This window comes from Hemiscyllium ocellatum, chromosome 21 (genome assembly GCF_020745735.1).
Source record: "Hemiscyllium ocellatum isolate sHemOce1 chromosome 21, sHemOce1.pat.X.cur, whole genome shotgun sequence".
Taxonomy (NCBI): Eukaryota; Metazoa; Chordata; class Chondrichthyes; order Orectolobiformes; family Hemiscylliidae; genus Hemiscyllium; species Hemiscyllium ocellatum.
In genome coordinates, this window is record NC_083421.1 from 23,106,711 (window position 1) to 23,127,238 (window position 20,528).

At 41.2% G+C, this 20,528-nt stretch overlaps 1 protein-coding gene across 1 annotated transcript in view; it reads right to left on the reverse strand.

The window, feature by feature from the left end:
* Window positions 1–2,497: 2,497 nt before the first annotated feature.
* Window positions 2,498–20,528, reverse strand: part of slc31a1 (solute carrier family 31 member 1) — a 71,647-nt gene continuing 53,616 nt past the window's right edge. Inside the window, exons 2-5 of the mRNA XM_060841277.1 lie at window positions 16,151–16,315; window positions 11,953–12,019; window positions 7,845–8,013; window positions 2,498–6,862 (exon numbers count right to left, since the gene is read on the reverse strand). Of these exons, the coding sequence (XP_060697260.1) occupies window positions 6,661–6,862; window positions 7,845–8,013; window positions 11,953–12,019; window positions 16,151–16,273 (561 nt within the window). The 5' untranslated portion in view covers window positions 16,274–16,315 and the 3' untranslated portion in view covers window positions 2,498–6,660. The remainder of the gene's footprint in view (window positions 6,863–7,844; window positions 8,014–11,952; window positions 12,020–16,150; window positions 16,316–20,528) is intronic.

The following is a 20,528-nucleotide window of genomic DNA, read 5'->3' on the forward strand; positions in this document are numbered from 1 at the left end:
TGTGTGTTGGCCTTTCAGTGCAGCTGTGCATTTCAATGCCCTCAAGGTCACACAAGCTTCAGAAGCAAAACAACAATTCCAAAAATTCTGAATAAAGTGAACAGGTCAAAGTATTGGAGGGGAACCCAGATAGTGGGAGCATTCCCTTGTCTCTGCTGCTCTTCTTTTAAGATGGGATTAATCACAGGTTTGGAAGGTGCTAAGGAGCCTTAATGAATTTCTACAGTGCATCTTGTAGTAAAAGCAACAGACACCATGTGAGTGTCAATGGTAGAGGGAGGACTTGTTTGTAAAAGTGATTTTACACAGTTACTCAGAGGGTACCAGGAATAAATCAGTTTGAATAGGAGTATCAGCCAGGACAGAAACTGGGTCTGATGGAGAGTTTTCAGAAGATTTGTAGCTCAAGTTGAGGTTCTGGATATAGGTTGTTCAGAGGTGGAAGGTTTGTTTTCAGATGTTTCATCACCATACTAGGTAACATCCTCAATGAAACTTCGAATGAAGCACTGGTGGTGTAGTCTGCTTTCTGTTTATATGTTCGGGTTTCTTAGGGTTGGTAATGTCATTTCCTATGATGGTATCAATTCCGGTTCCTTTTCCTTAGTGGGTAGTAAATGGGATCCAAGTCAGTGTTTGTTGATAGGGTTCCAGTCGGAATGCCATGCTTCTCGGAATTCTCGTGCATGTCTCGGTTTGTTTGGCTTGTCCTAGGCTGGATGTGTTGTCCCAGTCGAAGTGGTGTCTTTCCTTATCTGCATGTAAGGATACTAGTGAGAGGTGGTTATATCTTTTTGTGGCTAGTTGATGTTCATGTATCCTGAAGGCAAGTTTCTGCCTGTTAGTCCAATGTAGTGTTTGTTGCAGTTCTTGCAAGGTATTTTGTAAATGACAGTTTTGCTGTTGTCTGTATAGGATCTTTCAAGTTCATTAGCTGCTGTTTTAGTGTGTTGGTGGGTTTGTGGGCTACCATGTTGCCACAGGGTCTAAGTAGTCTGGCAGTCATTTCAGAGATGTCTTTGATGTAAAGGAGAGTGACTAGGGTTTCTGTATATGTTTTGTCTGCTTGTTGGGGTTTGTTGCTCAGAAATCAATGGACTATGTTCATTGTATTCAAAAAGAACAGGTACCCATTGTATAGGTGATTTTCCTCTGCTCTGTATAGTTCTTTGGTGCTGTAGTGGGTGGTGGCTTGTTGAAATAATGTTCTAATGCAGCTTAGTTTGTGGGTGTTGGGATGATTGCTTCTGTAGTTCAATATTTAGTCCGTATGTGTTGTTACCCTGTAGACATGGTATCATGGTAGCCCACCAACACACTAAACAGCAGCTAATGAACTTGAAAGACCCTATACAGGCAACAAGCAAAACTAATGTTATTGACAAAATACCTTGCAAGAACTGTAACGCTATGACATTGGACAACCAGACAGAAAACTAGCCACCAGGATACATGAACATCAACTAGCCCCACAAAATGACATGATGCACTCACTCGTATCCTTACATATGGATGAGGAAGGACACCACTTCCATCGTACAACATATCCATCCTAGGAAAAGCCAAATAGAGACACGCACAAGAATTCCTAGAAGCATGGCATTCCAACCAGAACTCTTGTTTTTGTTAAGAGTTAGACACCATCTGCCAACCCCTATGAAAAAGAACAGGAAATGACACCAACCATAGGAAACGGGCTACACCACCAGTGACTCATTCGGAGGCTCACTGAAGATGTTACCTAGTATGGTGATGAAATGTCTGAAAATGAACCTTCCAGCTCAGCGAGCAAACCTACATCCAGAACTGGGTCTGACATATGGAGCATGAGCAAACTGATATTTTTCCCTATTTGTCAAATCCCTTATTAAAAAAGCAAAATGACATTTTGTTTATATCACCTGCTCTTTGAAGACACCTTGATATTTCTCAGGATCTTGTGCTATAGAACATTTTACTAATGAAGAAAGGGTGGATAGACTGGGTTTGTTTTTCTTGGAACACAGGAGGTTGAGGGGTGACATGATAAAAGTTTAAGATTGTGAATAGCTTGGCTAGAGTGGAAAGTATGCGGCATTTTCCCCAGAGTGGGGTAGTCAAATTACTGGGTACACAGGTTGATGGTGGTGGTGGTGTGATGACTTTAAAAGAGATGTGCATGCAAATGTTTCACACAAAGGGTGGGAAGTGTCAGGAATGTGCTGCTATAGGTGGTGGTGAAAGCAGACACAATAGCAACATTCCAGATGCAAAATACATGAGTAGGGAGGGAGATGGAGCTTGTAAGTGGAGACAGTTTTTGTATGGAAGGGCAAAATCTGTCACCACAGGCTGGGAGGGCTGAAGGGCTTGTTCCTGTGTTGTATTGTTCTTTGTACTCCCTGATGTTTGTGTTTGGAGTGAGTTTATTTTGCATTGCTCAGATCTGGCAGTGTACTTAATGTTCCCGTAATCAGCTATGTAAGATAGGTTGTCGACACAAGAAATAACAGCATAGTTTGATAAGACAAACTAATAGTTTATTGGAAATAAGCATGATAATATATTATGATTTTCCAGTACCAAAAATTGTATTGTACAATCTCAAAAGAATTGTTTCTGACAGCTCACCAGTAAGGTAACATTGCAACACTGATGTGGAGTGGGAGGAAAGTCATCAACACATGAGAACTGAGAAATCAAATTACAAGACAAAGGCTTAACTAGGGTGACCATTGCTCGCATGTTTTCAGGAGATAACCAAAGGCACAATTTCAAATACAAGCTGAGTAAAGCTTTACCAAGTTTTAAAGGGTGATTTAAAGAAAACTATAAAACACCTTACATAAGATTGACAACAAAAAAATTACAGTACTTTCCAATATATCCTTTTATTATCTATAATCAGTATGAAATATGATGGCTATTTATGTCAGAAGGAAAATACACTTTGTATCACAGAGAAGTCAGATTTGATGTTCAGCTATATTAATAACCCCATGTCAATAGCAGTTTTGGGAGCGCAAATATGAAAGTAGCAGCACAAACCAGCAAGAGCACTTGTCATCTCCTGCTCCAACATCTTAAATGCATAACAACCAAACACAGGTCCAATCTGGAGTCAAGTTTTACTTTAAAAGTATCAGTGATTCTTTCTGCTCATCTTGAGTTTTAAAATCTGAAATGGAATGCTTTCAGTGGCACAGCAAATGCTTCCTTCAAATCATGTAATGTTTAAAAGTACCAAAGGACAGGAACATTTTGTATGCACCTAAATACAGGAAACTACCATTCAGCGTTGGTTAGTCCAAATGACACTACAATATCATGGATCCTCATGTTGGGTTACTGGCTGCAGTACAAAGTTGAATGACAATGTTCACTGACACCACTATATTGAGTTAATGAATCAGAGGCAATAGAGTTTGCAAACCTGTTTTACTTCAGCAAACACTACGAATGGTGGTAATCTGAAACTAAGAACAGAAAATGCTGAAAATGCTCATAACTGATAAAAGATCACTGCTCTGGTAAGCTCTTTCTTTCTCCACAGTTGCCTGATCCATTGTATTTCCAGCATTTTCTAATCTTAGTTTCAGATTACCAACATTCGTAGTGTTTGCTGATGTAAACAGGTTTGCTAAGTCTCTTGCCTCTGATCCATTAACTAATATAGTGGTGTCAATGAACATTGTTATTCACATTTGTACTGCAGCCAGTAACCCAAAATGAGTATCCATGACACTGTTTAAAGAGATTCTGCTGTAAAACAAAACAAAATGCTGGAAATACAAAGGATCAGGCAAGCTGAGGAGAAAGAAAGAGTTTACCAGATTAATGATCTTTTGTCAGTTGTAAGTAATTCCAGCATTTTGTTTTATTTTACAGCAGAATCTATTTAAACAGTGCCTATTAGATACAGCAATCAGAAAAAAAAACTGAAAAATCCCAATAAAAGCAGGGGTCCAGGAGAAAGTATTGAGTAGAGGACAGTCTCAATCCAAACTATACCTGCATCTTCAGGCTTGGTTCATGTGGTCAGGTCGTGTAGTGTCACTGAGCAGCTAATATGAGCAAATTGCTTTCTGCAAGATGAGGAAGACGACTCCATTCCAAACACAGCCCTCAAAACATTATATTTTAAATTAACTGATTGCAGCTCAGAAGTTTGTCATTCTCACCCCAATACCCCCATTAGCTAGTTTCAAGTATACACCTGGATGATACCATTTTACAAAAACTCAACATTATAGAGTGTAATAGTGTTACTTAGTGGTGCCTCTGGAAATTCTGCCCTGGAGCTATCACTGAACAAGACAGTTGTACCTATTTAATGTTGATCAGATTCAAGTTGTAACTCAGTATTAAACAATAGCACCATCTCTTAATTCCTTCTGTTAATCATGATCTTTTCATCAATTTTTTGGGAAATACCAGACCAAAAAAATGTGACATATGAAGTACTGCTAAGATTGGTGGGGAATCAGCATAACATTAGTGAACAAAATTAAAACCTTTGAGATGAGACTCTTGTGTGGGACATGTGACCCTCCCAGACAACATCATCCCACATCTCATGGGCTGCTAGAAGCCCAAAAAAGAGCATGGTCACAACAGATAACTACATCTGTATTGACGGTGTCAAGTACAGTGTAAACCTCAGAAAAAGTAAGTTTACTTCAAAACACTGAAGATCTTCTAAGGTGTATTGTATTGACTGACTTGATGACAGAAAGACACCACGATCCAGATCTTTTGGAATAACCAGGAGAGTCAGTCTGGAATCTTCAAATTCTTTAGATGCTTAGTATGTTCTTTCTTAAGCAAGGTTTTATAACTGGCTTGTGACACTGTGGATAAATGCCATTTCACTCAACCATGTGGTCACTGATTCCAGTTGGTTAGAATAGATATAGTGCATCCATTATTGTTGGGGAGGATAATGGAATTGAGCCAAGCAGCTCACTATTCTAGTGGAAAGTGCACATACATAGGTGCTGGATGTAAATAATATTCAGCCTGAACTGTAATAGTCCCCTTGATGGAGCAACCTACAAACTCAATTGCAGAGTTTACTTGAGAAGAGGAGACCAGCAGCACTTGTGGAATCTCAACACATCAAATGATTTGAAACAGGCTACAAACACCCATCGCCATCTTGACAGAATAGCAGATTTCTGTGGAATGATTATCTAAGTTAGGCCAAATGGTCTCCACAATCATACTTTGCTTCGTAATCCTTGAATACCAGCTGGAGAAGAGAATTTAATCATACTGATCTCACAGACCTTCAAAGCTGCGACTAGAACTTATCAATAGAATTAAGGTCTTGATTGAACTAATTTCCTTGCCCCCTCCCCGAAGGCCATCCTTAACTAAACACAGGCAAAAAAAACGCAATTATTTGAAATAATGTAATAGGCCAAAACTATAGTTCCCTCAATTTTTGAGCTGCTCTGGCTTACAACCACCAGTTGATTAAAACCAATTTCTAAAAATAAATTCCGGAGGACCAGTACCTTCATTCCTATTGGTCCTGAGCAAGTTTGTTCCATTCATGTGTATCTGTGCAGGCCCAGCAGCACCCAAAATTAAAATGGAGTCTTTCAGTCCTCCGATGACTCGGAGTACAAATACTCTGCTAATCAATAGTGAGGAAAATTCCTACCATAAACACCAGATAATTGCATATAGCTACCTGGAATCAATACATAATTTTCTTTTTAAATTACAATTTCATCCAGCACAAATATAAAACATTTTATGAATCAAGGATCCAAGCATCAATTTTGAGAACCAGGAGGTTGAACAATAAGATAGGGTTGTAGGCAGGAACACAGATCACAGACAGTACAAATGCACTTCTGCATTCAAACTTTAAAAAAGTGAACAATTACATTTTTAAAATATTGACACGAACAAAACAAATACAATTTCTCGCTATTAAGATTATGTCTGCTACTGAATATTTTACTGATGGAAGAGGAGGTCATTTTTTAAAAAAACTATTCATGAAGTGATCATCATGGAGTCTTGGTCCTGATAGTATTCAGCTTTGTATAACACATTTGAAAATTCTATATTTAAAAAAAATCACTTCACTATTCACATATTCAGAGGAGAAAATCATAGAGAGTGTTACATCCTCACTTAATTATGGCATTTCTGTCTACAAACTGATCTGCCATATCAATATAAAAAAAATGGTTCTGGCCATAACTGTTTGTCACTTTAATTGTGGGAACTATGGGAAACTACAAATTAAAACAGGAATTCAGTTAGATAGTTTACTTGATGAGAGCTTTACATAATCCTGTCCGAGTGAAGACGACATTGCAAAGATTTAATGAACAACTCCAGGCAAAGAAATGGCTCATCGTTTAGGATTCCTAGCACACTTCGTTATACATAAAGTTGGAAGTCACTGCCCCAGCACCATTACCCAAGATCATGCCTCAGGTTTCTGTAAAGAAAGTGTAAACCTGCTCTTTGGCAGCAATTAAGGCATGAAAACAACCCAATTTGAGCAGCGATCCTTCAACTGGAGTCTGAACAGAGTATGTTAGTAAGTGTATGGGGGTACCTGCATGTGTATATACGTGTATTTTTAAACTGGCTGAATGGTCATTTCCTGCTTGGCAGATCATAGTGCTGGGGAGTGCAATTTGGTCACTGCTGTTGTTAATGGCAGTGTTCAGTGATGTCCACCACCACTGCTTTCTTCCAGCTGAAGAGGAAGTATCCAGCACCTGCACCCAATGCCACAGCAATGCAGAGGTAACCATTGTAAGTCATAAAGACCAACATAAGAAAATAGCTGATGACCACTTGGATGATGTGAAGTACAGTCTGGATGAGGTGGGGCACACTGAACATTTGCTGGCTGCAAACAAAAGGATCAGAGTCAATGAAAAACCCTAGTTCTTCAGGGTCGAATGAACAAGTGATACAGTTTTTTAGCAGCATATTCAATTGCTGCTTCCACCACCACAATTTTTCAATGTGAAATTACAGTTGGAATGGACAAGAAAGTAATTCAGATTATAATGCAATATGCTATCTGTGGTGTACTTAATAATGGTCAGCTTCTCCTGCATCAAAGTCTGACCACTTCACCAAATCCAAAACTGAAGCCCAAGTGGGGCAATTCCCTTAATTAAGTCACATTTCCCAACAACATTTTGCTTTAAATTGCAACCAAATTTGAAAAAAGAGATGCAAAAAGATGCACAGATTGGGTTGACAGAACATTTTCCCTAGAGTTGAAATGTCTAAAACTAAGGGGCATGCATGTAAGTTGGGGAGGGGAAAGAAGAGTTCAAAGGAGATGTGAGGGGCAAGTTGTTTTTGCACACAGTGTGGTAGGGGTAGAGATAGAGGCTGACACAGTTGTTTAAGGGATTTTTAGTTAAGCACATGAATACGCAAGGAATGAAGGGGTATGGACCAAGGGCAGGCAGAAGGGATTAGTTTAATTTGGCATCACGTTCAGCACAACATCATGGACCGAAGGGCTTGCTCCTGTGTTTCACAGTTCGATGTTCTGAAAGCAATTTACATTAACACTATTGCGCAATAGCTACTGCCCCTTGGTTTCTTCCCCATCCCTCCACTGAGGTATTGATCCAAACCTGAACAAACTTAGACCAAAATCAGCCACTGCTCAATATCTCGGCACAGGCCTGTCTACAATCTATAGGAGGACGTGCAGTTTCCAGAAACCGCAACTGAGCCACCAAGGTTGGGGGTGTTGTGGTATGGGAGTTGCAAAGCCAAGGCTAATTGTAGCACCAGTCTCCCCATCCCCGAAATATTCTGACCTTTCGGGGTGAGTACCAAATCATGATATGTTTTGCATCACTCACCCAACAGTTTTGTGCGTTTCCATCAGGATTGTCCCATTTGGTCCAGGAACAGGCATGGAATTATAACGAACATTGACCTGCGATTTCCGAAGCAAACATTCTCGACTGATTTTCAGTCCTTCATAAGCTAATGCACAGAGGAAGACAACCACACAGGCACCGACCATCCCTGCAGAAAACAAACAAACAAACAAAGGCAAGGTTAGGATTAAGCAATCTAGAAATATGGCAATTTGCTGGACCTACATACTTCGGAATGATTTAACAGAGGCATGGACTGTGTCATAGGGTCAGGAATGGAAGAGAGAAAGGTCAGCAGGAGCATCTCAGCTCACACAGTGACAGAACACCAATTCTTGCCTTCAATCTCACCTGTTGCTACTGGACCTAGAAGATGCCAAATGAGTAAAGAGATGTTTTCTGAAAAACTGAATGATAACAGTGACAATTTGGAATGAGGAAAACGTCTTGTTCATTCGAAGGTTGGTGCATGTGAAATCTAGAAATTGCAAGGCTTTGACTAATTCCAGCTGAAGCCAGTTTACTACAGGGAACCAGGGCCCTTGTGAAGCAGTGGTAGTGTCCCTATCCTTGAATCAAGAGACCTGGGTTCAAGTCCTACCTCCTTTGAAAGTGTGTAATAACAATTCTAAATAGTTTCATTCGTAAATACCTACAACAAAGAACATTCACATCCCTTAATATTTCTACGTGATGGAAAGTGCTTCTTCAGTTGTTAACACACACTTATATTAATTCCTTGAGTGGCAGTGACCGCTAAATATCTCTCATATGACTATTCTCCTCATGTGAATCTGAAATCAGAGAATCAAGATTAATAGCACAGGAGACAATGACCTGGGACTTGAGGCCGTCTATTCTGCTGTATCTCAGTTAGCAACACACTTTCCTCAACATCAGAAGGTTTTAGGTTTCAAACATCAACTCAGGTTTTCAAAAATTCATTCAGTGGATGTGCACTTTGCTGGCTGAGCCAGCATTAATTATCCATCTGAAAGTGGAGGGGGTGAGCTGTACTCTTGCGCCACAAGCAACTCATCTGCTGTTCGGGAGTGAGTTCTAGGATTTTGACTCAGTCACACTGAAGGAAGGACAATATATTTCCAAGTCAGAATGGTGAGTGGCTTGCAAGTGGTATCCCCTTCTATCTGCTGCTCTTGTCCTTATAGATGGGTGCAGTTTGGAAAATGCTATCGGATGGGTCTTGCTGAATCTCTCCAGGGCATCTTGTAGATCTTACACGTTGCTGCTAGTGTCACTTAGTGATGATTTAATATTCGTCGTATCAAAGTGGTGGATGAACCGTCAAGTAGCTGCTTTGTCCTGGATGCTGTCAAGCTTCTTTAGTGTTTTTGGAGCTGCAATCGTCCAAGAAAGTAGGGAGGATTCCATCACACTTCTGACTTGTGCCTTGTAGACAGTGGACAGGCTTTGGGGAGTCAGATGGCGAGTTACTCACTGCAGAATTCATAGCCTCTGATCTTCTTTTGTGACCTCTATTTTCATAGCTAATCTAGTTCAGTTTCTGGTCAGTAGTAACCTCCATGATGCTGATAGGGGATTCAGTAATAGCAACGTCATGGACAATGTTTAGATTCTCCTTTTTGGAAATGGTTATTGCCTGGCACATGCCTGCAAAATCTGCAAATTGACCATTCGGACATGGACTGCTTCAGAATTGAGGAGTCACAAATGGTGCTGAACATTGTACAACCAACAGTAAACATGCCTACTTCTGACCTTACGATGGAGGGAAGGTCATTCCTGAAGGAGCTGAATACAGTTGGACCTGAGACACGACCCTAAGGAACCCCTATACCAGGTATTACTCGAACCAGAAAGGGTTTCCCCCCCGAATCTTACTGACTCCAGTTTTGCTAGGCCCCTTGATGCCACATTCAGTCAAATGTGGCTTATTGTAGTCACTTTCACCTCACCTCAAATTCAGCTCTTTAGACCATGTTTGAACTAAGGCTGTAATGAGGTCAGCAGCTGTTTTGCTCTGGCAAAACCCAAATTGTGCACATAATGCCAATACTCAAATGAAGTACTGAGGGAGGGCTGCATTGCAGAGGTAGTGTATTTCAGATGACGCATTAAGAACCAAAGCAATTGAACAAAACGTAGACAGTGCAGCTAGTTGTGCCTGCTTCATCATTCATTAAGACCATGATAGAATCTCAACATCAATTCCTCATATCGCCCTATTGCCCTGTCAGCTGAACTCCAACAATATAGTGATAATAGTCGTGAAGGGGTACTTATTGATTTAGCATTTACAATATCCTGTGCTACAGAACATCATGGATTATCGTCTCAGTCTAAAATGGCCTTACCCTTACCTTGAAATTATGTTCCAGTGCTAGACTCTAGAGCAAGGTGATTTAGCCTCTCAAAAACTATCAAATCAAACTTTTGGAATTTTATACTTTGTGAGACCACCTCTTGTTCTTCTAAATGACAGAATATAAACCCAAAATATTCAAACTTTCCTGATTGGACGATCTTCTCAGAAAGCCATTGAACGAACCTTTTACTAACTACATGTATTTTCTTTCTAATGCAGGGAATTCAAAACTACAGATAGAACTCCAGATTATAGTTTCAACAAATCCCTACTTTTTGTCATTTACATAAATGATTTGTATGCAAGCATAAGAGGTACAGTTAGTATGTTTGCAGATGACATCAAAATTGGAGGTGTAGTGGACAGTGAAGAGGGTTACCTCAGATTACAACAGGATCTGGACCAATGGGCTGAGAAGTGACAGATGGCATTTAATTCAGATAAATGCAAGGTGCTGCATTTTAGGAAAGCAAATCTTAGCAGGACTTATACACTTAATGGTAAGGTCCTAGAGAGTGTTGCTGAACAAAGACGTTGGAGTGCAGGTTCATAGCTCCTTGAAAGTGGAGTCGCAGGTAGATAGGATAGTGAAAGCGGCGTTTGGTATGCTTTCCTTTATTGGTCAGAGTATTGAGTACAAGAGTTTGGAGGTCATGTTGCGGCTGTACAGGACATTGGTTAGGCCACTGTTAGAATATTGCGTGCAATTCTGGTCTCCTTCCTATCGGAAGGAAGGATATTGTGAAACTTGAAAGGACTCAGAAGACAGTTACAAGGATGTTGCCAGGGTTGGAGGATTTGAGCTATAGGGAGAAACTGAACAGCTGGGGCTGTTTTCCCTAGAATGTCGGAGGCTGAGAGGTGACCTTATAGAGATTTACAAAATGGTAAGGGGCATGGATAGGATAAATAGACAAAGTCTTTCCCCTGGAGTTGGAGAGTCCAGAACTAGAGGGCATAGGTTTAGGGTGAGAGGGGAAAGATATAAAAGAGACAAAAGGGGCAACTTTTTCACGTAAAAGGTGGTATGTGTATGGAATGAGGAAGTGGTGGAGGTTGGTACAATTGCAACATCTAAGACGCATTTGGACAGGTATATGATTAGGAAGGGTTTGGAGGGATATGAACCGGGTGCTGGCAGGTGGGACTAGATTGGGTTGGGATATCTGGTCGGCATGGACAGGTTGGACTGAAGCGTCTGTTTCCATGCTGTACATCTCTATGACTCTATGAGCTTGCAGTCCACCATTTTAAAAAGTGAGGATTTAAAGGGGTCTCACAGATGCTAACACTGGCCAGCTCTCTACTACAGCTAGTTAAGAGCTCTCAATCCCAGAATCTCATCTTGTGACATGACACACAGTTTAGGATGTCCTGCAGCACAGGCTTCAACATTTGCCAAACCAGCTGATTGTAAGACTTCATTCATCTTTTCCAATCTAGCATTACTTTGAATATGAAATACCCTTGTGTTCTTATTACAGCCAAGTCCTTGCTCTTCCCCATCTTGTCACCTCTTCCCACCCAACATTTCAAGATCTCCACTTACATCATTGCTAAAGCTCTTGATAACCTGTCCTAATATATCATTCTGGGCTCTGCCAAATTTTGTCTGTTAATTATTCTTAAATAATTGTGGGACAACAACAGTGTTAAAGAGGCTGTATAAACACAAGGACTGTTGCTCAAGTCTCCAACTGCAGATTGTGGCCTCTGAACTGCTATAACATCAGTACTCACCTCCAACGGAATTGATCACTAGCCCAGGGAAGAGCAGCTCCACTTTCTTATACCCAAAGTAGAAGGTCTGAGGGATAAAGGAATAGCAGCATGAGACTCAGATTAGATTGCGACCACAAAATCTAGCTAAACATTCAAACTGTTTTCACTCTCACCACGTCCCGACCATGGTAAAATAACAATATTGCATTCCAGAAAGCCAGATGGTGAAAGAGAGAATTGGAAAAGAAATGTGTGGTTTCATAAACATTTATTTGCAGGTATACAAATACACGTCTTCCAACCAACTCGTTGAGACAAGCACCAGTGAATTCCCACTATCTACACACAAACACAACTAATACACAATTAATGGTGCTGGACAAATGAATGATTAACAATTAGGAGGTGATTACACAAATCCTCAATGATGGGAGAGCCCAGCATATTGGGGCAAAAGATGACAATGAAGAATCTGCACCTCTCATCCTGAAGTGCTAAGTGGACAACTCAACGTGACCTCATCCAGAGATCCACAGCATCGCAGATGCCAACATTCAGCCAATTCGATCACTCCATGTGATATCAAGAAACAGCTGAAGTCATTGACACTGCAAAGGCAATGGGCCCTGATGACATTACAGCAATAGTACTGAAGACTTGTGCTCCAAAACTAGCCACACCCCAAGCCAAGCTGTTCCAATATAGCTACATCACTGGCATTTACCCAACAATGTGGAAAACTTCCAAGGTATGTCCTGACCACAAAAAGCAGGACAGATCCAACCTGGTCAATCGCCTTTACTCTCACTTGTCAAAGTGATGGAAGGTGATGGAAGGTGTCATCAAGTGCTATCAATGGCACTTACACAGGAATAACCTACTCAGTGACACTGTTTGGGTTCTGTCAGGGCAACTCCGTTCATATCCTTATTACAATATTGGTCCAAACATGGATAAACAGCTAGGTAAAAACAATGACTGCAGATGCTGGAAACCAGATTCTGGATTAGTGGTGCTGGAGAAGCTAAGCAGTTCAGGCAGCATCCAAGGAGAAGTAAAATTGATGTTTCGGGCAAAGGCCCTTCATCAGAAATACAGGCAGAGTGCCTGAAGGGTGGAGAGATAAAAAGGGTGGTTAAACAGCTGAACGCCACTGAAATGAGAGTGACTGTCCTTGACATCAAGCCAGAATTTGACTGCATGTGGCATCAAGGTGACTTTGCAACTTTGGAATCCACGGGAATTGGGGGAAAACTGTGGTTGCTGGAGTTATGCCCAGTGTAAAGTGAAATGATTATGATGCTGGAGGTCTGTCATCTCAGGGTAGTGTCCTAGGCCCAAACATCAGCTGCTTCCATCAATGATCTTCCCTCCATCATAAAGTCAGAAGCTGTTCGCTGATAATTTCACAATGTTCAGTACCATCTTGACTCCTCAGATACTGAAGCAATTTTAGACAAAATGCAACAATATCCAGATAATATTTACGTTATGGCTGAGCTTAACATTCGTGTCAAACAAATGATAGGCAATGCCAACCTCCAGGAAGTGTGTCATACATTAGTACTACCGACACTGAATCCCTCACTAGCAACATTCTTTCTTTTTGGGGCAGGGGGGTTTGCAGTTGGTGGTGTTACCATGTATCTGCTGACCTTGTCCTTCATAGTGGCAGAGATCACACTGTGAGAAGGTATGTTGATGGAGCCTTGCTCATTTGGGGCAGTCCATCTTGTTGATGTTGCATACTGCTACCACTGAGCTTGCTGGTGGAGGGAGTAAATGTTTAAAGGTGGTGCTGTGGTTTTAAGCCAAGATGCCATTTTATCCTGAATGACATTGAACTTTATTGTTGAAACTCGGAAATGTATCACTGTTCTTTCAGTGTTGCTAGATCAAAGTTCTGCAAATACCTCCTAACATTATTGTGATGACATCTACAGCAGTTCAAGGCAGGAGCTCACCATCTTCTGAAGAACAATCAGGGATGGCAACAAATGCTGATCTAGCCACCAACACTCTCACTTCTCCCTTCCCAAAGGAATAAAAGAGTGGCCCTGACAGCTGTCTTTTTAAATAAAAATAGTTTTGTACAAAAAATTCAGAACAAATGAAAGTTTTCAGCTTCTTTACAAAGCATCACATTGCAAGCTATTTTCCTTGAAAGACCCCTAACAATTTCCTCAAATAAAATCCTAGATTAGTTACAGCGGAGGCCATTCAGTCCATTGTAGCTAGCTCTCTAAAAGGAGAGCCACACCCATGTCTTTTCTCATTTTCAGATAATGGTTCAATTTCCTTTTGAAGGCTTTAATTGACACTGCCTCCACACATAGGTAGTGCATTCTGAATCCTATAATTCACTGTGTGAAAATGTTTCTCAATGCTTCCAACGTACCTATTGTCAAATATTTTAAATGTGTGCTCTTTCACCAGTGAGAACCGTTTTACCTCGTGTACTCTATCCAGACCTTCATGATTTTGAAGACGCCAAACATCTTTCAACCCGATCTTTCCAAGAACAACAATCTTCACCTCTACAATCTATATACCAAACTGAAGCGCTTTATCCCTGGAACTACTGTAAATTATTTCTGTATCCTTATATCCTTCCTAAAACGTGGCAGTCAAAACAGGACAGTACTGCAGTTGAGGCCGAACCAATATGAAACAATTCAACAGTTGGTGACTACAGAACAACCTTGGTTATCCAAACATCAATTAACTGAACTTCGGATGAACTGAACAAGATCTCAAGGCCCCTGTACATGCATTTCAACTGAAGCAGAAAAATTCTATTCCTCATCCATTTAGTACATTGTTTTGTAAACTTGAACTGGAATATAGATGCAAGTATGCTTTAATAAATAAATAATTTCAAATATACACTTGTGACGTAGTATTAGAGTTAAGTCTTAAACCTTTCCTAAAAAGACTTTCCAATACTTATTCTTCCCGAGGACAAAGGTTTTTGACTGTGAAAACACAAGAACAACCTATGTGCAAGCCCGAGCTGTGTGCTCTAACAACAAGATTGCCTTCTAACATTGACTCACTGTTTTGCAAACCCAACAATTTTTTTTTAAACTCAGCTCATTCTCAGGACCGTTATGTCAAAAAAATGCACTTGCACTTTTTGTTTTTGTTGCTTTTTCCTCCTGTTATCCCATGACTTCCTTTTCCCCAAACAAGAGAGAAAACAACTTTCAGGCAGGGCCAACAAAATGTCCACTTACTAGAATTTTTTTTTTTAAGTACAAGCATTTAAATCTTAAACTGTGAATAAGCTGAATTCTTGCAGTAGGCAAGTGAAAATATTCTTCAGTGATATGTGGACTAAAAGACACTTCAAATGAAGTGCTGGGTGGCTCAGTGATTAGCACTCCTGCCTCACAATGCCAGGGACCCGGGTTTGATCCCATCTTTGGGCGACTGTGTGGGTTTCCTCCAGGTGCTACAGTTTCCTCCTGGAGTTCAAGGATGTGTTCAATTGCCCATAGTGTCCAGGGATATGCAGGCTAGGTGGCTTAGCCATAGGAAATGCAGGATTATAGGGATATGGTATATGTGGGAGGGTGGGGTTGCATCTAGGTGGGATGCTTTTCAGAGGGCTGGTGTGGACCCGATGGGCCAAAGGGCCTACTTCCACCCTGTAAGGGTTCTCTACTGAAAATTATTAAAAGCACAGTGAGGAAACAAAATCGCTGCAGCTGTAAGCAATATTAACTATTCTCACAAACAGCCATCCCATGACTCACTGAACACCTAGTCACTTATCTTAATGTGAAAGGAGGTTCCAACTGTAAAGGAAATAATGTCTAAATTGAACACCAGTACAACAGTATTCCAACTGGTCCTTTTCCACACTGCATTCCCAAATAATATCAGTTTCTTCTATTCACCTAGGACCACACAAGGAATTTTGAATCCCATCAACTTGCTGTTTAGACAAGGGTAGGTAGCAACTAGTCGAAGAGTGTGGTGCTGGAAAAGCACAGCCGATCAGGCAGCATCTGAGATGCAGAAGAATCGACGTTTCGAGCAGAGCTTATGCTCAAAATGTCAATCCTCCTGCACCTCAGATGCTGCTTGATTGGCTGTGCTTTTATAGCATCACACTCTTCGACTCTGATCTCCAACCTCTACAGTCCTCACTTTCTCCATAGACAGCAATTAATGTAGATCCTAAAACATTTGGATAAGTGAAAGACTTTACCATCATCATCATGCTACCCGAACCATGACCATGGCCTGGAGTCGATGTGGGCGAGTGGTGAGCATGGCTGTCGGGGTTCATCGTCATACTGTGATGGCTGCTGTCATCCATTGACATATTCATTGTAGTGGTGGAAAAAATGAGTCCAAGACTCTCTATCAGAGTCTGCAAATAGAAACAAACATAATTAGGTTTCTCTAGCTGGATATAAAACATAGACCAAACTGGTCGACAATAAGTTATTTATGCTCCAGATTGATTACAGAGATGGATTTACACCGAGTGATGCTTTGGAACAAAGCCAGGATTTTTAAAACGTTGATCACATGGGTTGTAACAGATTAATTAAAAAGAACAAAAGTAAGACGTTGTTCTAAAAGGCACTAATCAAGTCATACGTAGAGTATATTGAGCCATGTTAGAAATATATTTCGAAGAAAAGGCACCTAAACAAAATATTTAGCCTTTTTACCAGAAATAAAGGTGAAAAAATGGGCGGAACAGCGGCCCAGTGGTTAGCACTGCTGCCTCACAGCACCAGGGTCCCAGGTTCAATTCCAGCCTCGGGCGATTGTCTGTGTGAGTTTGCATGTTCTCCCCATGTCTGCGTGGGTTTCCTCTCAGTCCAAAAGACGTGCAAGTCAGGTGAATTGGCCATGCTAAATTGCCCATAGTGTTAAGTGCACTAGTCAGAGGGGAAATGGGTCTGGGTGGGTTACTCTTCAGAGGGTCGGTGTGGACTCGTTGGGCCAAAGGGCCTGTTTCCATACTGTAGGGAATCTAATCTTAAAAAAATGAAAACAAGAGATAGAAAAAAAAGATTAGGTGGGGAAGCTTGTGAGAAGCTGCCAAAGATGGCAAGAGATTAGGGTCAGTCGGAGATGGATCCAGGGGACAGGACGGGAAAGGGAGAAGCTGAGGGACAGAAGAGGATGGGGTGGAATAGAAAATAGCAGAGTGAAGGGGCAATAGGTACAAATACTAAAGAAACAAAAGTAACTTTCAGGGCAGATTTACTGACCAAGTATCAGTATTTAGTGGTTAGCATTTCAGCTGTTGGGGAAAAGCAAGCCTAGAGGCCATTAATATAAAGTTATTACAAGAAATCAAACAAGTAATTCAGACAAAACATCTTGATTGAGGGTGTGATGAAAATATGTAACTTATTACCACAGTGGGTGCTTCAGGAAAATAGTCTAGGGGAAAACTGGGTAAATACAGGGATAAAGGAATTACCTTGATAAGAGTTAGATATGAAAGGACTGAAGGCCAAAAGTGGAGAATAAACACTGGAAAGTCCACATAAGATGAATGAACGATTTCTCTGTTCAATATTCTATCCAGTTGATTTTCTTTTATTTATTAGATTTTTATTTTTTAAAATTAGATTCCCTACAGTGTGGAAACAGGCCCTTCGACCTTCTGAAGAGTAACCCACCCAGACCCATTTCCCTCTGACTAACGCACATAACCTATGGGCAATTTAGTATGGCCATTTCACCTGGCCTACACATCTTTGGGCTGTGGGAGGAAACCGGAGCACCCAGAGGAAACCCACGCAGACACTGGGAGAATGTGCAAACTCCACACAGACAGTCACCTAAGGCTGGAATCAAACCTGGGACCCTGGTGCTGTGAGGCAGCAGTGCTAACCACTGAGCCAACCTTTTGTGTATTAAACTATCATTAATGAATAGACATAACGGATCTCCAAAACATGGTTGGGTGGTCTAATCAGAATTAATATACTGGAAGGATGAATTTCAAATGGGACAAATTGACTTGTCCAATTCATAACTTCCATTTAAATACTTACAGTACCACATGCAAGCACTGAAAGTGCAAAACATAAAACCAATAAAAAGAACAGCAGATGCTGGACATCTGAAACAAAAACTAAATTTCTGGAAAAACTTCAGGAAGTCTTGCAGCATCTGTGGATTCAAGCTGAGGTAACATTCCAGGTCCATTGACTATTCTTCAGAACTGATGGCAGCTAGGAAAAGGTTAGTTATATATGCTGAAGATGGTGTTAGGGGCAAGAGTGAAAAATGGTGGAAATGGAGCAGAGAGTGAGAACAACAATTGGGCAGACAAAGGAATGGTTAACAGCCTGGGAGAATGAATAGCTGACAATGGAGATCATTAGCGGCTGTCAAATGGGTTGCGTGTGGTGGCAGCCTACGTGATGACAAGGCTTGGTGTTTGAAGGCTGGCGTGAGGACATGGAAAAAGGTGCTCATACCTAAAATTATTGATCTTCATATTGAATCCTGAAATGTTGCTGGGTACCCAAACAGAAAACAGAAAGCTTTCTTGCAGCTTGTACTGAGTATTGCTGGAGCACTGCAACAAGCCCAAGACAGAAATTGTGCACTCAAATGGGTTGAATGATCTCTTCCTGCACTACTGGGATTCTATATTAAAAACCAAACATGCAACCCTAACTGAAAATTCTGTGAGATCTTCAAAGGAGATAGCCTTTTGCTCATATCAATACTCCCTGCACTAAACATAATGACTAGAAGAAGCTTGTTACCAATTGTTCAGAATGGCATCAACTTGTTCAAACTGCACAATCTGAGGCATGAACGGTTAGGCACTGTAACAATAGAAAAGTAGAGGCAGCAAAAGCTCAGAGCCCTTGAAAAACTTCCTGCTGTGTGTGCCCAAAAATGTCAAGGCCAAGATTTAGGCTGTTTAGTCATGAAAATTCAATGCAAAATACCTGAAACCCTAAGTAAACATTGAACTGAGAATCAGTCAATGGCTATGATAAGCTACAACACCAACAAGAATTTCATCAGGTATTCTTCAAATTAGTCCAACAGAATCTCACATATCCATCTAAGAGGGTAGATAGGGAATCAATTTAATGTCACATTCCAAAAAGATTAGAAACAAAAGAAAAACTTGCAGATGCTGGAACCCAAAGTAGACAGGCAGGAGGGTGGAAGAACACAGCAGGCCAGGCAGCATCAGGAGGTAGAGAAATTGACATTTCAGGTGTAACCCTTCTTCAGGAACGGTGGCGGGTGTAGGGGGAGCTGCAGATAAAGGGGGTGCTGGGGCAGGGTGGTGAAGTGGGGATAGGTGAAAACAGGTAGTGTGTACGACCTGGGTGGTCAGTGGGAGGAATTAATCCGGTTGGTGGCAGGGAGCAACGGAAGGGAAGGGGAGAGACTGGGAAGGGAGTTGGGGATGCGGACGGAGGTTATTCGAAATTGGAGAACTCAATCTTGAGTTGCGATGCTCAGGTGAACTGTTCCCTAAGTTTACGTTTGGTCTCCTGACATAGAGAAGACATCGGAGGGAAAACTTAGGGAATTACGGACCTCCCAGTCACTGCCCATTTCAATTCCCCTTCCCACTTCCTTTCTGACATGACCACCCTTGGCCTCCTCCATTGCCACAACAAAACAACCTGAAAATTAGAGAAGCATCACCTCATTTTCTGGCTGGGCCTACAGCCCAGAGGAGTCAACATTGAGTGCTCCAATTTCAAATAACCTTTCTTTCTAACACCTCCCCTGCCCCACTCCCTTCCCAGCCTCCTGTCACCAACTGGATTCATTCTTCTCATTGATCAAACAGGTCATATCCTCTGCCTGTGTTCACCTATAGCCACTTCATCACCCTATCCCCACCAGCCCCTTTATTTGCAGCTCCCCCCACACCCACCCCCAGTCCTGAAGGAGGGTTACACCCAAAACATCGACCTCACCTCCTGATGCTGCCTGCTTGCTGTGTTCTTCCAGCCTCCTGCCTATCTATCTATCATTCCAAAACAGAGCAGCACAAGTGTCAGCCTCACATATTTACACTCAATGCCTGGAATAAGATTTTAACCCATTAAGGCAAAAAAGTTGTAAGTGCTACCAACTGCGCCACAACAGATACGGACGTGCAATATATTTACTTTACACTTACTAAACTGGCAAAATGAGCTAAGGTAAAGATCAGTCGTATTCACTAATCTTCCTGGAAAATGTGCCTGAAATCAGTCTTGATGAAGGGCTTATGCCCGAAATGTTGATTCTCCTGCTCCGCTTTTCCAGCGCCCCATACTCTACTGAAACCAAGGTTGGCATAATATTTAAAGTCATGCTGTAACTTTATATAAATCACAGAAACACTTAGTGCTGCAATTTACCTTAATCCAGTCATCCACAAATTTAACCTCACACAGACAAACCCTCCCATTTCCTAATCAGATTTTGTGAATTGAGTTAAGAACACAGCATAATCTTTTAAGCTGATCTAAAACTTAATTTTTTATCCTTCTCATGCTGCTAATTGGCAATGATTCACCTGTTCCGTTAGATGGGAATAGCCTCTGGGCCTCAAAGCTCATCTTGAAAGTTGCAGTAAAATTAGG